Source organism: Oryctolagus cuniculus, chromosome 16, assembly GCF_051225735.1.
Source record: "Oryctolagus cuniculus isolate XC-2025 breed Fujian yellow rabbit chromosome 16, ASM5122573v1, whole genome shotgun sequence".
Taxonomy (NCBI): Eukaryota; Metazoa; Chordata; class Mammalia; order Lagomorpha; family Leporidae; genus Oryctolagus; species Oryctolagus cuniculus.
The window spans coordinates 22516583-22530517 of NC_142882.1; the positions used below are offsets into that span (position 1 = coordinate 22516583).

The 13935-nt window shown below is 66.6% G+C and overlaps 1 protein-coding gene across 3 annotated transcripts; it reads right to left on the reverse strand.

The window, feature by feature from the left end:
• Positions 1-2612: 2612 nt before the first annotated feature.
• On the reverse strand, positions 2613-13723 carry ADGRE5 (adhesion G protein-coupled receptor E5). Of its 3 annotated transcripts, none has more exons than XM_051835836.3 (19): positions 13524-13723; positions 10958-11008; positions 10670-10789; positions 10320-10475; positions 7524-7670; positions 7067-7213; positions 6907-6953; positions 6727-6804; positions 6001-6178; positions 5817-5924; positions 5462-5685; positions 5021-5203; positions 4718-4909; positions 4094-4320; positions 3929-3995; positions 3751-3842; positions 3110-3278; positions 2941-3042; positions 2613-2832 (listed from the first exon to the last, which is right to left on the reverse strand). In XM_051835836.3, exons 1-19 carry the CDS (start codon positions 13552-13554, stop codon positions 2803-2805), a joined length of 2349 nt encoding a protein of 782 aa, XP_051691796.3. In that variant the 5' UTR covers positions 13555-13723; the 3' UTR covers positions 2613-2802. The 3 variants fall into 3 exon arrangements, with proteins under 3 accessions (XP_051691796.3, XP_051691798.2, XP_051691797.3); XM_051835838.3 differs by having other exon boundaries at positions 10954-11008; positions 13524-13594; XM_051835837.3 differs by lacking the exon at positions 7524-7670.
• Between the last annotated feature and the right edge of the window lie 212 nt (positions 13724-13935).

Sequence of the window (13935 nt, forward strand, 5' to 3'; positions counted from 1 at the left end):
GCGGTGGGGGCCGCCGTGCCGCGCGCCTGCCGGTCGCGTCCAGCTGTGGCTAGGGCTCCCGCTGGCTGCGTGAGGAGTGGCGGTGGGGGGACGGCGAGACCCACCGTGGGACCACCAGCTGCCGCCAGGTGGGCCGTGCTGCAGGGCGGACGCCGCACACTGGAAGCCACGGCGTGGAGGGACACCGCGGAAGTCACGTTCTTTTTCTAATAAAAAGATTTATTTTGAAAATCTGAGTGCTCCCGTCTGCTGGTTCACTCTTCAGAGGGCCCCAGCAGCCAACGCTGGGCCAGGCTGAAGCCAGGAGCTCCCTCCGGGTCTTCCACGCGGGTGCAGGGGCCCAGGGACTCGGGTCATCCTCCATTGCTTTCCCAGGTGGGTTAGCAAGGAGCTGGATCGGACGTGGAGCAGCCGGGACTCGAACCCGCGCCCCCGTGGGATACTGGCGTTCCAGGCGGGGGGGGGGGGATCCACTGCGCCCCATCGGAGGCCCCGTGTTTTTTGTTAAATTTCCGCGAAGGAAGGCTTGGTGTTCAGATCGTGCGATGGCTCCAGTCCTCGGGTCTCTGCTGCCCGTGGGGGAGACAATGGAGGCCGCAGCTCCCGGGTTCAGCTCAGCCATTGCAGGCATGGGGGGGGCAGCGCTCTGAGCCTGTGGCTTCTCAAAGTCTTGTTTAAAGACTGGGCGGTGGGGGCCGCATAGGAGCTGACGGGGAGAAGATACTTTTGCGCTGGGATTTGTGGGCAGGCAGCTATCGGGGTCTGGAGCTGGGGTGTGGTCGCCAAGACGGGCACCAGTTTGGGCGGGGTGGTGCTGCCCGATGAAAGAGGCCCCGCCTCAGCCCTCAGTGGCTGGAGGAGGGCATGCCCACACCCACTGGACGAGCCCTGGGGCTTCGAGCACCCGTCCGAGGGTAGGCTGCCCGCGCCCGCACCCACCCGAGCTCGCTGCCTGCAGGGCCACCAGGCGCCGCGCACTGGCCCGCCCTCCCACCCGCAGTCCAGCACGAGCGCATCCCCCAGGGCATCCTGGGTGTGGACGTCCTGTGCCAGGCCAAGTCCAGCATGGGCAAGAGGGCGGTGTTCGTGCTGGCCACGCTGCAGCAGATTGCGCTGGTCCCGGGGATTGGGGCCGGGGGCGGGGCCTTGAGCCGCGCTGTCCTGCTCCCAGGTGACCGTCTTGGTCATGTGCCACACGTGGGAGCTGGCCTTCCACATCAGCAAGGAGTACGAGAGCTTCTCCAAGTACATGCCCGGCGTCAAGGTTGGCTCCTGGACCGCGGCGGGCGGGGGGGAGGGGGGCTGGGGAGGCCAGCGCCGTTGTGTGCCCGAAGGTGTCCGTGTTTTTCGGGGGCCTGTCCATCAAGAAGGACGAGGAGGTGCTGAAGAAGAAGCGTCCGCACGTGCTGGTGGGCACGCCAGGCCGCAGCCTGAGCCTGCGCGGCGTGAGACACTTTGTGCGACAAGATGCTGGAGCAGCTGGGTGCGCAGTGGCGGGGACTGGGGGCGGGGGGCGCTCCCCGGCGGCCTCCCTGCCCTAGGCTGCCGCCTGGCCTGCAGCTCCGCCCTCAGCCCCCTGGCCCCCAGCCCCTGGCCCTCGAGCCACACGAGAAGCAGTGCATAATGTTGAGGGCCACGCTGGGCCAGGGCGTGTGGCCCGTGTGCAGGAAGTTCAACCAGGTGCGGCCGCAGGGACTGCGGGGAGCTGCGGCCCCGGGTCTGACCCTCTGACCGCCCCCACCGCGCCCTGGGCCCCACCCGCACAGGTGGAGATCTGCGTCAAGTCAGTGCAGCGCGGCATGGCCCTGGCCCAGCTCCTGCAGGAGCAGAACTTCCCAGCCATCGCCATCGACCGCGGCATGGCCCAGGAGGAGCGGTGAGTGCGGAGGGCCGCCGCCCCGCCCGCCTATCACGGCCACGCCCGGCGCTGCCTTGCCCCGCCCCGGAGCCCCGCCCACACCTCCCGCCCCGCCTGGCTCCCAGAGCGCCCGAGTCCCGCCCCTCACGGCCCCGCCCCCAGAACCCAGCACATCTCTCACGGCCCCGCCCCGGCCCCCCGCGCAGCCTCTCCCGCTACCAGCAGTTCAAGGACTTCCAGCGGCGGGTCCTGGCGGCCATCAATCTGTTCGGGCGCGGCATGGACATCGAACGCGTCAACATCCTCTTCAACTACGACATGCCCGAGGACTCCGACAGGTGAGCGACCCCGCCTCTGCCGTCCAGCCCGGCCCCGCCCCCGACGCTCTGGCTCCGCCCGCCTCTCCTGCAGGTGGCCCGCCCCGCCGCTTCGGCACCAAGGGCCTGGCCATTACTTTCGTGTCTGAGGAGGACGACGCCCGGATCCTGAACGATGTCCAAGACCGCTTCGAAGTGAACGTGGCCATCTCCACGTAAAGTGCGTGCGGGGCGGGGGCGGGGCGGGGGCGGAGCTCCGGAGGGCCATGGGCAGGGCGGGGCCGTGGGGCCGCCCTGCAGCCGCACCTGCAGCCTCCCCCTCTCCCCGCCCCCTGCCCACAGTCAAGCAGAGCCGGTAGCCTGGCGCCTGGGCGGCGCTGCCGCGCACGGCCTGGTCCCTTATGGACGCCGGATGGGCGGCCTCCGCCGCCGGACACTCTGGCGAAAATAAACGTTTATTCCTCTGGATGCCAGCTCCCTTCCCGTGTGCGCCGAGGGAGGGTAGGTAGGCGGCCGGGCCTCTGTACCGTATCGAGAGAGTGGGCGGGACGGCGGTCCCGTCCTCACCCTGCGGGGGCTCTGGGGCCCGGGAGGGCAGGCGCTGGCGCCGGCGCCTTGTCCACTTCTTCACATGCCAGACTCCGAGGGCCTGAGCACCTGCGCAGGAGGAGCTCGTGAGGCCTCGCCCCTGCCCCAGACATGCCACACCCCGTGAGGGCCCACCCCACTCCTGAGGCCACACCCCACCCCAGGCACGCGCCTTACCCGCGTGCTCGGCTGGTGGCTGGAGCCTGTGCTGGACGACACGAACTCCGAGTACCGGTTCCCTGCCACCAGGCAAGCCCACTTCCGGTACTCCTCACGCACCTGCGGGGGGCGGGGCGTCAGTGGGGCGGGATTCTGGCGGCCCCGCCCCTGGCCCGGCCCCACCCACCTTCTTGTTGAGCAGGCAGTGCAGCACGTAGAGGAAGGCGCCCTGCAGGCAGTTGAGCACCGTGAAGACGTAGGACAGCAGCCAGCTCCGCGGGTCGAAGAGGAAGAGGCCGAAGACCCAGGTGCAGCCCAGCACGACGAGCTGCGCCACGGCCGTGACGGTCAGCACCCTGCGGGCAGGCCCGATGGGCCGGCTGCTGAGAGCGCTCCCTGCTGAGAGCACCTAGCCCGCGCGCACACCTGCGCCTGTGCGTGCACCCGCTCCCGCCCCTGCCCCCGCCCCCACATGTGCACCTGCATCCGCACCAGCTCCCCACACCTGTACCCGTGCGTGTACGTGCACCACTGCCCCCGCCCCCACATGTGCACCCGCTCCCGCCCCTGCTCCCGCCCCCACACGTGCACCTGCATCCACACCAGTGCCCCACACCTGTACCCGTGCGTGTACGTGCACCTGCTCCCACACTCTCTCCCGCAACTACTCCCACACGTGCACGTGTCCCAGCGTCAGTTGTGCCAGCGTCAACACCGGCCCTGCCCCTGCACCCACCACTGACCCTGCCTCCGCACCCACTCCCGTGCCGGCCCTGCCCCCGCCCCTGCTCCGCACGTGCACTTGTCCGCCCCTGCACCACCCCGCACCTGGCCTTCCGCAGCTTCTTCATGTCGGGGTTGATGTCCGAGAACTTCTGCGCGAGCCTCCACACGGTGGTCACGAAGATGATGGCGTTGCACTGTGTGGGGCGTGCAGAGCCGGGTCAGGGCTGGGTGAGGGCTGGGGGCTCGCGCCGCGGGCCTGGGTCTGCACCTGCGCACTCACCAGGACGATGACGGTCACGGGACCCAGGAAGCTCCAGAGGAATCCGCCCGCCGGGTCCAGCCAGCAGCTGCGGGCAGGGGAGCGGGAGGGGAATCCGTGACGCAGGCGCGGGCCATAGGGGACCCAGGGTGGGCACCCCCGCCCCGCCCCGCGGCGCGCACTCACTAGGCGGCGCGGCCGTAGCCCTGGCTGCGCACGGCCGCCGAGATGCCCACGATGGCCAGGGGCACGCCGTAGCCCAGCAGGCAGAGCCAGCGCGCGCGCAGGCCCTGGCCCTGGAACACGCGCACCACCAGAAAGTAGAGCTCCAGGCCCTCCAGGCTCATCCAGCAGAAGGCGGCCAGGAAGCAGTAGTGCAGCAGCGCGGCCACCAGGCGGCAGCGCAGGCCCACCTGCGGGGTGGGGCGGGGCGGTGTCAGCGCGGGGCGGGGCTTCACCCACCTCATACAGCACAGTCCCGGCACTGACGGGCTGCGGGGCGGGGCCGAGGCGGGGCTTCCACACACCCTCACACTGCACAGTCCCGGCCCTCGCCGGGCGGTGGGTGGGGACGGGGCGGGGCTTCCAACCAACCTCCTACTGCACAGTCCGGGCGCTCACGGGCTGCGGAGACGGGGCGGGGCTTCCACACACCTTCACACTATACAGCCCCGGCGCTCGCTGGGCGGTGAGTGGGGACGGGGCGGGGCTTCCACCTACCCTCATGCTGCACGGCCTGGGGGGCGGGGCTTCCACCCAGCCGCGCAGCGGACAGTCCCGGAGCTCACGAGGCCGGGGGCGGGGCCTCACCTGGCCGCCTTCGTTCTCGATGCCGGCCAGGAAGACGGCGGAGCCCACGAAGAGGCAGACGCAGAGGTGCAGGTGCACGGTGGTGCGCGAGCCCTGGATGGGCCGCACCAGCAGGAAGGTGAGGATGCAAAGCAGCAGGCAGACCAGCGACAGCGCCAGCCCCACCTTGGTGATGAAGGTCAGCTGCGGGTCCTAGGAGTGGGAGCACGGAGCGGTGTCCATCACAGGCTACGCCCCCGGTGCCGCTGCGGGGGGGGGGGAGGGGGCTGTCCATCATACGGCCCCGCCCCCGGCGACGCTCACCTGCACGTCGTAGTGCGCCATGAGCACGGCGAAGCTGCTCAGGTGGGTGCACTGGCAGGTGGTGCTGCCGTTCTGGCTGCCCAGCTTCCGGCAGCCCTCAGTGGCCCACCGCCCGGTCCCCCTGCTTTCGCTCTTCCAAAAGGCGCAGACCACCTCCTGCCGGGGCCCGCGGGGCGTCTCCGACTGTGGGCAGATGCGGGTGGTCAGCGGGGCTGCCGCATTTATGGGGCGCCAGGAGTGACAGCAGGACAGGTTAAGTCAGGACTTGGGAAAGGTGATGGGCCAAAGCTTATTTTGGTGCAAAAAAAAAAAAAATAAGCTAAAAATCTGAAACCTACAATAGATGCTCCATGGCATGCTCCCCCACCCCCCGGGAGCGTTTGGAGTGAGTGAATGGGTGGCGGCCAGTAGGGCCCAGCCCCACCCGGCGCGAGGACTCACCGGGTGGGAGAAGGCAAACGTGACAGGCGAGCCGAGCTCGTGCGTTCTCGTGTTGCTCAGGAAGACGGAGCTGACGGCAGAAAGGAGCCTGAGCCGGGCGCCACGCACGGGGCCCTCGTACGTGTCTTCCAGGTCGGCTTGCTTCTCGGGCGTCAGCTCCAGGGAGGCGTTGGCCAGCAGCTGCTGCATGTTGGGACTGGACAGAATGCCCGCCACGGGGTGGCCTGCGGGGTGGACACACTGCGTCCTCACTCACTCCCCAAGGGCGCGCCTTAGCCGCTGCACCACAGCACGCACCCCCGTCCCGTTCCCTGCCCCAGCTCCTCCTGCCCCCGCTGCCCGGGCCGAGCATTACCCAAGTCCCCGTCTTCACTCGCCACCGCCCAGTCCAGAAGCATCCGCGCGTGGCTCTGGCCCATGGTGACGTTGCCCGTCCCCTTCTCCTGCACCATCAAGCTCAGTTCTGAGGGCAAAGGCAAGGAGTGAGTGGGGAGGGAGAAGGCGGGGCGCGGGCAGGTGCAGGGTGGGGGGCACCTCACCTGTGCCCGAAGGAGAGCGGTAGGTGAAGGGACCTGTGGGTAAGGTCCGGGCCAGGGTCCTCATGGACTGTTCCAGGTCAGAGAGCAGCTGGGTGGCCACGAGGTGCTGGTCACTCAGAGCCAGTCTCTCCAAGTCCCCTGGCGCCTTGAGCAGGTCATCCACGGACTGGATGAGGCGCTGGGGGTGGGGGCGGGGAGACGGATCAGCTGTGGGCTTCTTGGACCCACAGGGGTTACTCCACCCTTGGAGGCAGCAGGGGGCGCCAGGGGCTCATGACGGCCATAAAGTCGCCAGGAAGCCCTGTGTGTGTGTGCATATGTGCAAGGGCACCTCCCCGCCCCCTTCCCCCCAAAAAATGCATGGAAAATGGAATTAGGAGAGAAATCCAAGGGCTGACATTGTGCTACAGAGAGAGACAGAGAGAGATTCCCCCATTCAGCCAGGCTGAAGCCAGGAGCCAACTGAGAAACTCCATCTGGGTCTCCCTTGGGGTGGCAAGGACCCCCATCCCCCAAGGACTTGGGCCATCACCTGCTGCCTCCCAGGTCCCCATCAGCAGGAAGCTGTCAGAGACTGTGCAGCTGGTTCCGAACCCAAGCATACGACGTGGGCTGCAGGCGTCCCAAGAGGCACCTTCCCCACGGCCCCCAGCACCCACCCAGTCCGCAGGGGAACGTGCTTGCGTCTCGGAGCCATGCCCTGGCTCCCCCAGCTCTGGCCCTTACCTGGATGGTGACATTGGCCAAGGCTGGCTTGAAGTCTCTGCTCAGAGCCTGGACTTTGTCAAGGAATCCGGAGAGACTCTGGAGGCAGAGAGAGCAGGGGTCAGCCTGCGCCATGGTGGGGGGTGGGGACCCCAGTGCCAGGGGACTTCCTGCTTGGTGGTGCCGGCTGGGGACACTCACCTGACTGTGGACGCCGTGGGGTGGAGTCCAGGTGGGCAGGTGAATCTCTGCAGGGGGCAGGACAGGGGGCATCAGGCATGCGTCCGGCTGTGTGTGTGTGTGCATCTGTGTGTGTGTGTGTGCGTGTTTGGGGCGCGGGTGGGGTTCTAGGCTCAGGTACCTTCGCAGGTGGTGTTGATGGGGCCGTTGAGGGATCCGGCAATCGGTTTCCAGCCTTGGCGGCAGCGGCACTTATATGACCCCTGGGTGTTGACGCACACGGTGGAGTTGTGACACTGATGCTGCCCGGAGCTGCACTCGTCCACGTCTGGGGACAGAAAGGAGGGCTCAGGCCGGGCCCCAGCCCCCGCCGCCTGCCCAGCGCCCCCGCCCTGCTTCATCAGAACCCCTGTGGCTGCAGGTGCTGCCACCTAGTGGCGGCGTGCAGTGCCCGTGGCTGTGGCCTGGGTGGGCGATGAGTTACAGGGCAGCCTCCGCTGGTTCCCCCGGCTCCGACCCTGTCACCCCACCCCCACCCAGGTCTTTTCACGTCCAGACTCAGTGGCCTTGGTGCCCGGCCCGGCAGGGCGCCCCCTGCACTCAGGGACCCCGAGTCCTGCCCGCGCCTGAGGCGAAACCTTCGCAGACGGTGCTGTTTGGGCCATTGGGGGCTCCGGGAATCGGCCTCCAGCCGGGGCGGCAGAGGCACTGGTAGCCGCCGGCTTTGTTCATGCAGTGGGTGGAGCTGTGGCAGGGATTTTGTCCCGAGGTGCATTCGTTCACGTCTGAGGACAAAGCCAAAGGGTCAGGCTCCGCCCTCTTCTGCATCGCTGGCATCCCGTATGGGCGCCAGTTAGAGTTCCAGCTGCTCCACTTCCCATCCAGCTCTCTGCTGTGGCCTGGGAAAGCAGCAGAAGATGGCCCAAGTGCTTGGGCCCCTGCACCCGCGTGGGAGACCCGGATGGAGCTCCTGGCTCCTGCCTGGCCCAGCCCTGGGTGTCGTGGCCATCTGCAGAGTGAACCAGCAGGTGGAAAACCTCTCTCTCTCTCTCCCCTGGCTCCATCACTCTGCCTTTTAGACAAATACATAAATCTTTTAAAAAAATCTGTTTTTGGCCGGCGCCACGGCTCACTAGGCTAATCCTCCACCTAGCAGCGCCGGCACACCAGGTTCTAGTCCCGGTCCAGGTGCCAGATTCTGTCCTGGTTGCCCCTCTTCCAGGCCAGCTCTCTGCTGTGGCCCGGGAGTGCAGTGGAGGATGGCCCAAGTGCTTGGGCCCTGCACCCCATGGGAGACCAGGATAAGTACCTGGCTCCTGCCATTGGATCAGCGCGGTGCGCTGGCCGAGCGCGCCGGCCATGGCGGCCATTGGAGGGTGAACCAACGGCAAAGGAAGCCCTTTCTCTCTGTCTCTCTCTCTCACTGTCCACTCTGCCTGTCCAAAAAAAAAAAAATCTTTTTTTGAAAAAGATGGGCACAGCAGGGATCATGGGCCCAGTGTATGGGAGGGAAACTAAGTTACGAGGTCCCCTTCTCAGACCCGGAAGTACTGCCTCCCACCTGCAGGCCACAGAGGGGGAAGGGGCAAGGTCGGGGGCACTCCAGGCCCGGAGGGTCCCCGTGGCTGTGCTGTCCTGTGGTCGGGCCACCCTGGGAAGTGACGTCCCAGGCAGAGGTGGGCGTGGTCTGTGTGGTGGGCATCGTACGCACGTGACCCACGATGCCCGCCTACCCCCCCACACCCTGGTCTTGGAGTCCCCCTCCCATCTTGCCCTCCTCCAGGGCTGGGGCTGGCCTGGATTCCCGGCATGGAAGCCCTGGGTAGAATCCAGGCTCCTGCCTGGAGGAAGCGATGCCAGGTCTTGCCCTTGGGCTCCCAGCCAGGGCAGGGACCAGCAGGGCGAGGCCTGTGGCCAGATCCCCACCCCGGCGGCCAGGTTTTCACACTCCTGGTGACCCTAGCAGGTGGGACAGCCCCTCCTGTCCAGGCTGAGAGCTCAGCTCCACGGCGGTGGCCCAGGACCTGGCCCTGGGCCAGTTCCTCCCTCCTTCCCACCCCGGGCAGCAGGTTCACAGTCCCTGGACAGTGGGTGCCAGGCAGTCCCGGGCCTGCAAAGGTGTCTCTCTGATTGCCACAGAGGCATCCCCTGTGGATGGGGCAGCAGCAGCAGGAATCCAGCCATGGGCGAGGGCTCCGTGGCCAGAGGTGTCTCTGTCACCCCAGCCTCTGGAAGCAAAGCTTCCAGCTTCTGTCCTGTTCAGGCAGAAACTCTGCGCGAGTCTTCCTTTGGATCCTCTGGGGTCACAGGTGGGGGTCTCCAGGTCCTTCTTGGCCAAGGAGGAGGAGGAGGTGGGAGATGGCTCCCAGGTGTGGCTCTCCGGTGTGGGGCAGGCGTGTGTGCGGGCAGCTCGGGCTCCCAGGAGGACAAGAGATTGTGAGATGTCTGAATACCCCCTCTCCTTCCGACAAATAAAGATGCCCACAGGCCGGCGATCTTCAGGGCTTCTGGAATTTTCTCTTGTGAGAGGGGAGGGGAGCGGTGCCCGGGGGGCAGCAGATCAGCAGGCTGAGAGCCCTGTCTCCTTGAGGTCTGTGGGGGAACCCTCTCGGCTCCAGGCCTGCTTCTGACACAGCTCTTCTGTAGTCAACAGTCACCGCCCCGGGGGGCGTCCTCCAGCTGAGGCACTCCGAGAAGGATCCAGGATCACCGTGGACAGCTGAGCAGGTTGCTCACTGCACCAGGTTGAGGGTCCACTCTGGGTTCTCCAAAGGCGGCTGTGTCTTCCTGGAGAGGGCGGGGCCCTTGTTCCAGCGCCCACGAAGAGCGCCCTCTGGCCAAGCCGCGGCCGGCACCGCGGCGGTGCACAGGCGCGTGGTCCCAGTACACGCGTGTCTGCTCTGTTCCTTCCTGTCCTGCAGGCAGGGCTGGGCCTGGAGCCTTGGATCCCAGTCCCCTGCCCTCCCCCTGGGTGAGTCACGGCTCCCGCCTGCCCACTCCCAGCTGACCTCTGACCCCCGGGGAATGCCTCTACTGAGCTCATTTGCCTCTCCAAGGTTCTATAAAGTCAGTAATGCTGTCGCGCCTCCATTTTGCATATCAGTAAACTGAGGCACAGAGAGACGCAGGCTGGCCGGGAACGAGAGACAGAGCCACTTCCACGATTATTCTTTCAAACAGAGACTCTTTCTTCTTCTTCTTCTTCCCTTCCTCTCCTCTCCCTCGCTGTCTTCTTTACGCAAATCCACATTTCTGATCCTATCTTAACCCCGCCGCAGCTGCCAGGCAGTGCTGACTACTGCCTCACGGCTGAGCCTCGGCTAGGAGGCTCCAGGGGGCCATGGCCCTGCGCCCTTGGGTACATCAGGAAGGGCTCAGGGACCCCCCCACCTCTCTACCCCCCAAACCTCACGGGCATGGAGATGGGGGCTTACCTTGACACGTGTTCTGGCTCTCATCCTTGAACACCTTCTCCCCAGAGAGGAGCCCGTATCCCGGGCTGCAGGTGCAGTAGTAGCTGCCGTCCACGTTCTGACAATCGGCGAATTTCCCGCAGGACAGGGACCGGGGCGGGGCACACTCGTTGATGTCTGCGACGGTGACAGTGCCGAGGTCACCTCCCAGCGGTGTCAGTGCCCCCCCCACACACACCCCGAGTGTAATTAGGTTCCTTCTGGAAAGAGCCTCTGCACACACACGCACACACACACACACACACACACACACTGAGCCAGGTCTCTGGGGCCCCAGGGCAAGGCCTCCAGCTGTGTGTGACCCCACGTACCCTCGCACATGTCCGTGCGCTCCGTGAAGATCTCCCCTGACGTGGACGTGAACCCCGCTTCGCAGCGACAAGCCGTGCCGTTGACGCACGTAGACCTTGCAGGGCACCACGGGGCGCAGGCTGCGGGGCGGACACTCAGGGCTGAGCCTGGGGAAGGGGCTTCCTCCGCGCCCCGCCCCCGGCCCGCCCGGGATGGGGGGGGAGGGCTGAGAGGGGCGCGCGCAGGGCGGGGGGGGGGGTGGTTCCCGAGCCCCTGCCCCAGCCTCTGGCCGCTCCCAACGCACTCACGCTTGGATTTCTGGGCTGCAGCTCCCGACAGAGTCAGCAGGACCCCCAGCACTGCAGGGAGACAGGGGGAGGGGATCTTCAGCAGGGGGCCAGGACCCCTTGTGTGGCCCAGAGAACAAGCAGGAAGCTAGCGGCGGGGGGGGGGGCGCCGTCATGTTTCGGAGACTTGGGGGTGCGGGTGGGGCAGCTGCTCAGAACACAGATCCGCCCCCCAGGAGCTCAGACCGCCGTGTAGGCGGGGCCCTGGACCACTCAGCCTCAGCTTCCCTGCTGTGCGGTGGAAACTCAGCCTCGACAACGCCACCCGACGTCACTGCCACTGTCATTTGAGTGCAAACCCAAGGGCTTGGGCACGCATGCCCTCAGGTCCACGCTCCCCCCCTCACCCAGGGACGCAGGTGCACAGCCTCCACGCCTACCCCAGCACCAGCGCCTTGGGCCCCGGGGCCCCAGGACTCCCCACCCAGGCACTGGAAGACGCCGTGGCCTCCAGCTGGGTGGCCTCCTCCTCCTGCGACCCTGCCCATTTGGGAGTTTCCAGGGGGGACCCCCCAAATCTAGCGAGATCCAGTGGGCACAGGGAGGGCGGGCGTGAGTCACTCACTTCCTGGGCCCTGAGGAAGCAGTGACGCACCACCACTGCGTCGTCCACTCCGGAGGGGGCTCCCAGCGAAATACTGGGGTTCCCAGCTTGTGGCTGGGAGGGGTCCCCGGGGGGTGGGTGGGGGTGGGGAGTGGACTAGGGTTCCCTAACCAGGCCAGTCATGCGCCAGCCTGTGGGGAGAGGTCCTGGACCCCCTGACTCCCCCACCACTGTCCCCAGCCCAGCTTCCCCAGCCCGCTGCCCCTCGGGGTGGGGGGACCCCAGTTTGGCTCTTCCTCCTCTCTCTCGGCTACTTCCCTGCCTCCCCCCACACCCCGGGAGCCGGGACCCAGTTCCTCTTGCCCCGGGGTGGGGCAGAAGACAGAATCACACAAGGACCCTCTCCTGGGGGCCAAGCTGGCTCAGTCCCAGCTCCCAGACGCCCTCCCCGCCCCCGAACAACCACGCCCCCCTTTCAAGTTAAAAAAAAAAAAAAGCAAAACCCAAACAAGATGGCCCCAGGAGGAGCCAAGGGCTGTGGATGGAGGAGCTGAGACTTGGAACCCAGGGCAAGAAGGGGCCGGGGTGGGGGTGCCAGTGGGGGAAGGTGGGGTGGAGGCTTCTGAGGTCCTTTGGCCTCAGCCACCGCCAACTTGGGACGGCGAGGGGCCAAGAAGTCCCCCCTGGCTGCCTGGCCTCCGTCTGGAGCCTTGGACATGGACCTGGCCTCCGTCTGGAGCCTTGGACGTGGACCAAACGGCAGCCGGAGAGAAGCCGCCGCTGTTCGTCAGCGCCAGGCCCATCTGGTGCTCATGCATCCCCTCCCCCCACACACACCCCTCTCCCCCTAGCAGCCCCTGGGGCGGGGGTGAGGCCGCCCTCCCCCCCCAGCCTTGTGTCTCCAGCTGAGGACCCCCCCCCAGCGTTCCCCTCCCTCCCCAGAAAGAAATGAAAACAATAAAGACAATTTCCTGCCAATCAGGGCTTGCTCTGGGCTCATTCACACGGCCACCCTGGGGGGGGGGGGGGGCGTGGGGTTATTTGTGTGCCAAAAAAATCGGCTTAAAGCCTTGCAATATATCGATGATTTTTTTTAAATCTAACAGGCGTTTTCCACGGACCTGTTGATCCACTTGGAAGGGGAGGATCCTCCTGATCCTTCGTGGATGGGGAAAAAGTGAGGCTGAAGGGGTTCGGGTGGCAGCCAAGGAGGCCTCGGACCCCCGCCTATCCCCCCCACACACACACAGGGGCTGCTGCCACCTGCCGCCCTGGGGACACCCTGTGATCTCCTGTTTTCACCCTAAATGTCTCATTCCTGCCCTCTCTTTGTTACCCCTTGCCCCGGTTGCTCAGGCCACAAACTGCCCGCCCTGGTAGATAACCGTTAGAGCACCCTGGGTGCGGCGGGAAGGGAGGCCCCCCCCAACCGTGGGAGGGCGGGGGTGGGGAAAATCACAACCAAAGTCAAGTTCAAACACACACACTCCCGCTGAGGTCTTCGAGGGGAATTCTGGGGCTGCCCCTGGCCCTGAGACAGCTCCGGAGGGGGACAAATCTGGGGTACCCCACAGTGGAAGGGCCCTGGCTGCCCAGCACCGTCCCGCCTGGGGCCCCTCCCCCTCCCCCACCCCACAGCTGCCTGCACCCGCCCCGGCTCTGGGGGGTCTCTGCTCCCCCATTGCCTCAGTTTGCCCAAATTGGCTGCTCTAGAGAATCTAAAGCCACCTGCTCCCGTCCAGCTCTGGGCAGGAGGCAGGTTCCTAGAGGACCCCCAATTTCACTGCCTGGCTGTGGCGGGGGTGCGGGACACGGGTCCCCTGTGTCTCCAGGCGCCAGCCTCTGTCGGCCATGTGGCTTCCTCAGCCGGGCCCCAGTGGCACCTCCCAGCCGTCCGCGGCCACCAGAGAGGGCGCCGGGGCTCCCTCACCCTTCCCTGCGGGCTGGGCTGGGCTGCAGTGGGTGGGAGCCCACAGAACTCACCGAGGAAGGCGCCGCGGCGGGGGACGCCCATGGTCCCAGGCAGGATGGGGGAGAGGCTGGAGGTGGCACAGGGCTGGCTGGTCCCTGTGTCTGCCCCGGGGCTGGGCAGCAGTACTGGGTGTCCCGAGGCCTGGCTTGGCTTTTATGAGAGGGGCGGGGATGGGACAGCCGCTGGCCCAGGGCCCTCCCCGGAACTGGCTGAGCAGCTGGAAGAGGCAACAGGAAAATGCAATAAAAACAGACCAGGAGTGCTACACACACACACACACACACACACACACATGCGCGTGCCCATAGCTCCCCCCCGCACCCCTCCCCCCGCCACCTGCCTCCCAGGCTTCTGCCAGCTGGGCCACCATGGGAGCCTCTGGTGCCTTCTCTGGCTCCCGCACACACCACGGGGGCAGAGGAG

Coding starts and splice junctions, on each gene's coding strand:
- ADGRE5 (XM_051835836.3), bottom strand. CDS start 13,554: ATGGGCGTCCCCCGCCGCGGCGCCTTCCTCG. Junction 5,204..5,461: donor CGTTTGCCTTCTCCCACCCG/GTGAGTCCTCGC, acceptor ATCTGCCCACAG/TCGGAGACGCCCCGCGGGCC. Junction 3,843..3,928: donor CCGTGACCGTCATCGTCCTG/GTGAGTGCGCAG, acceptor CGCCCCACACAG/TGCAACGCCATCATCTTCGT.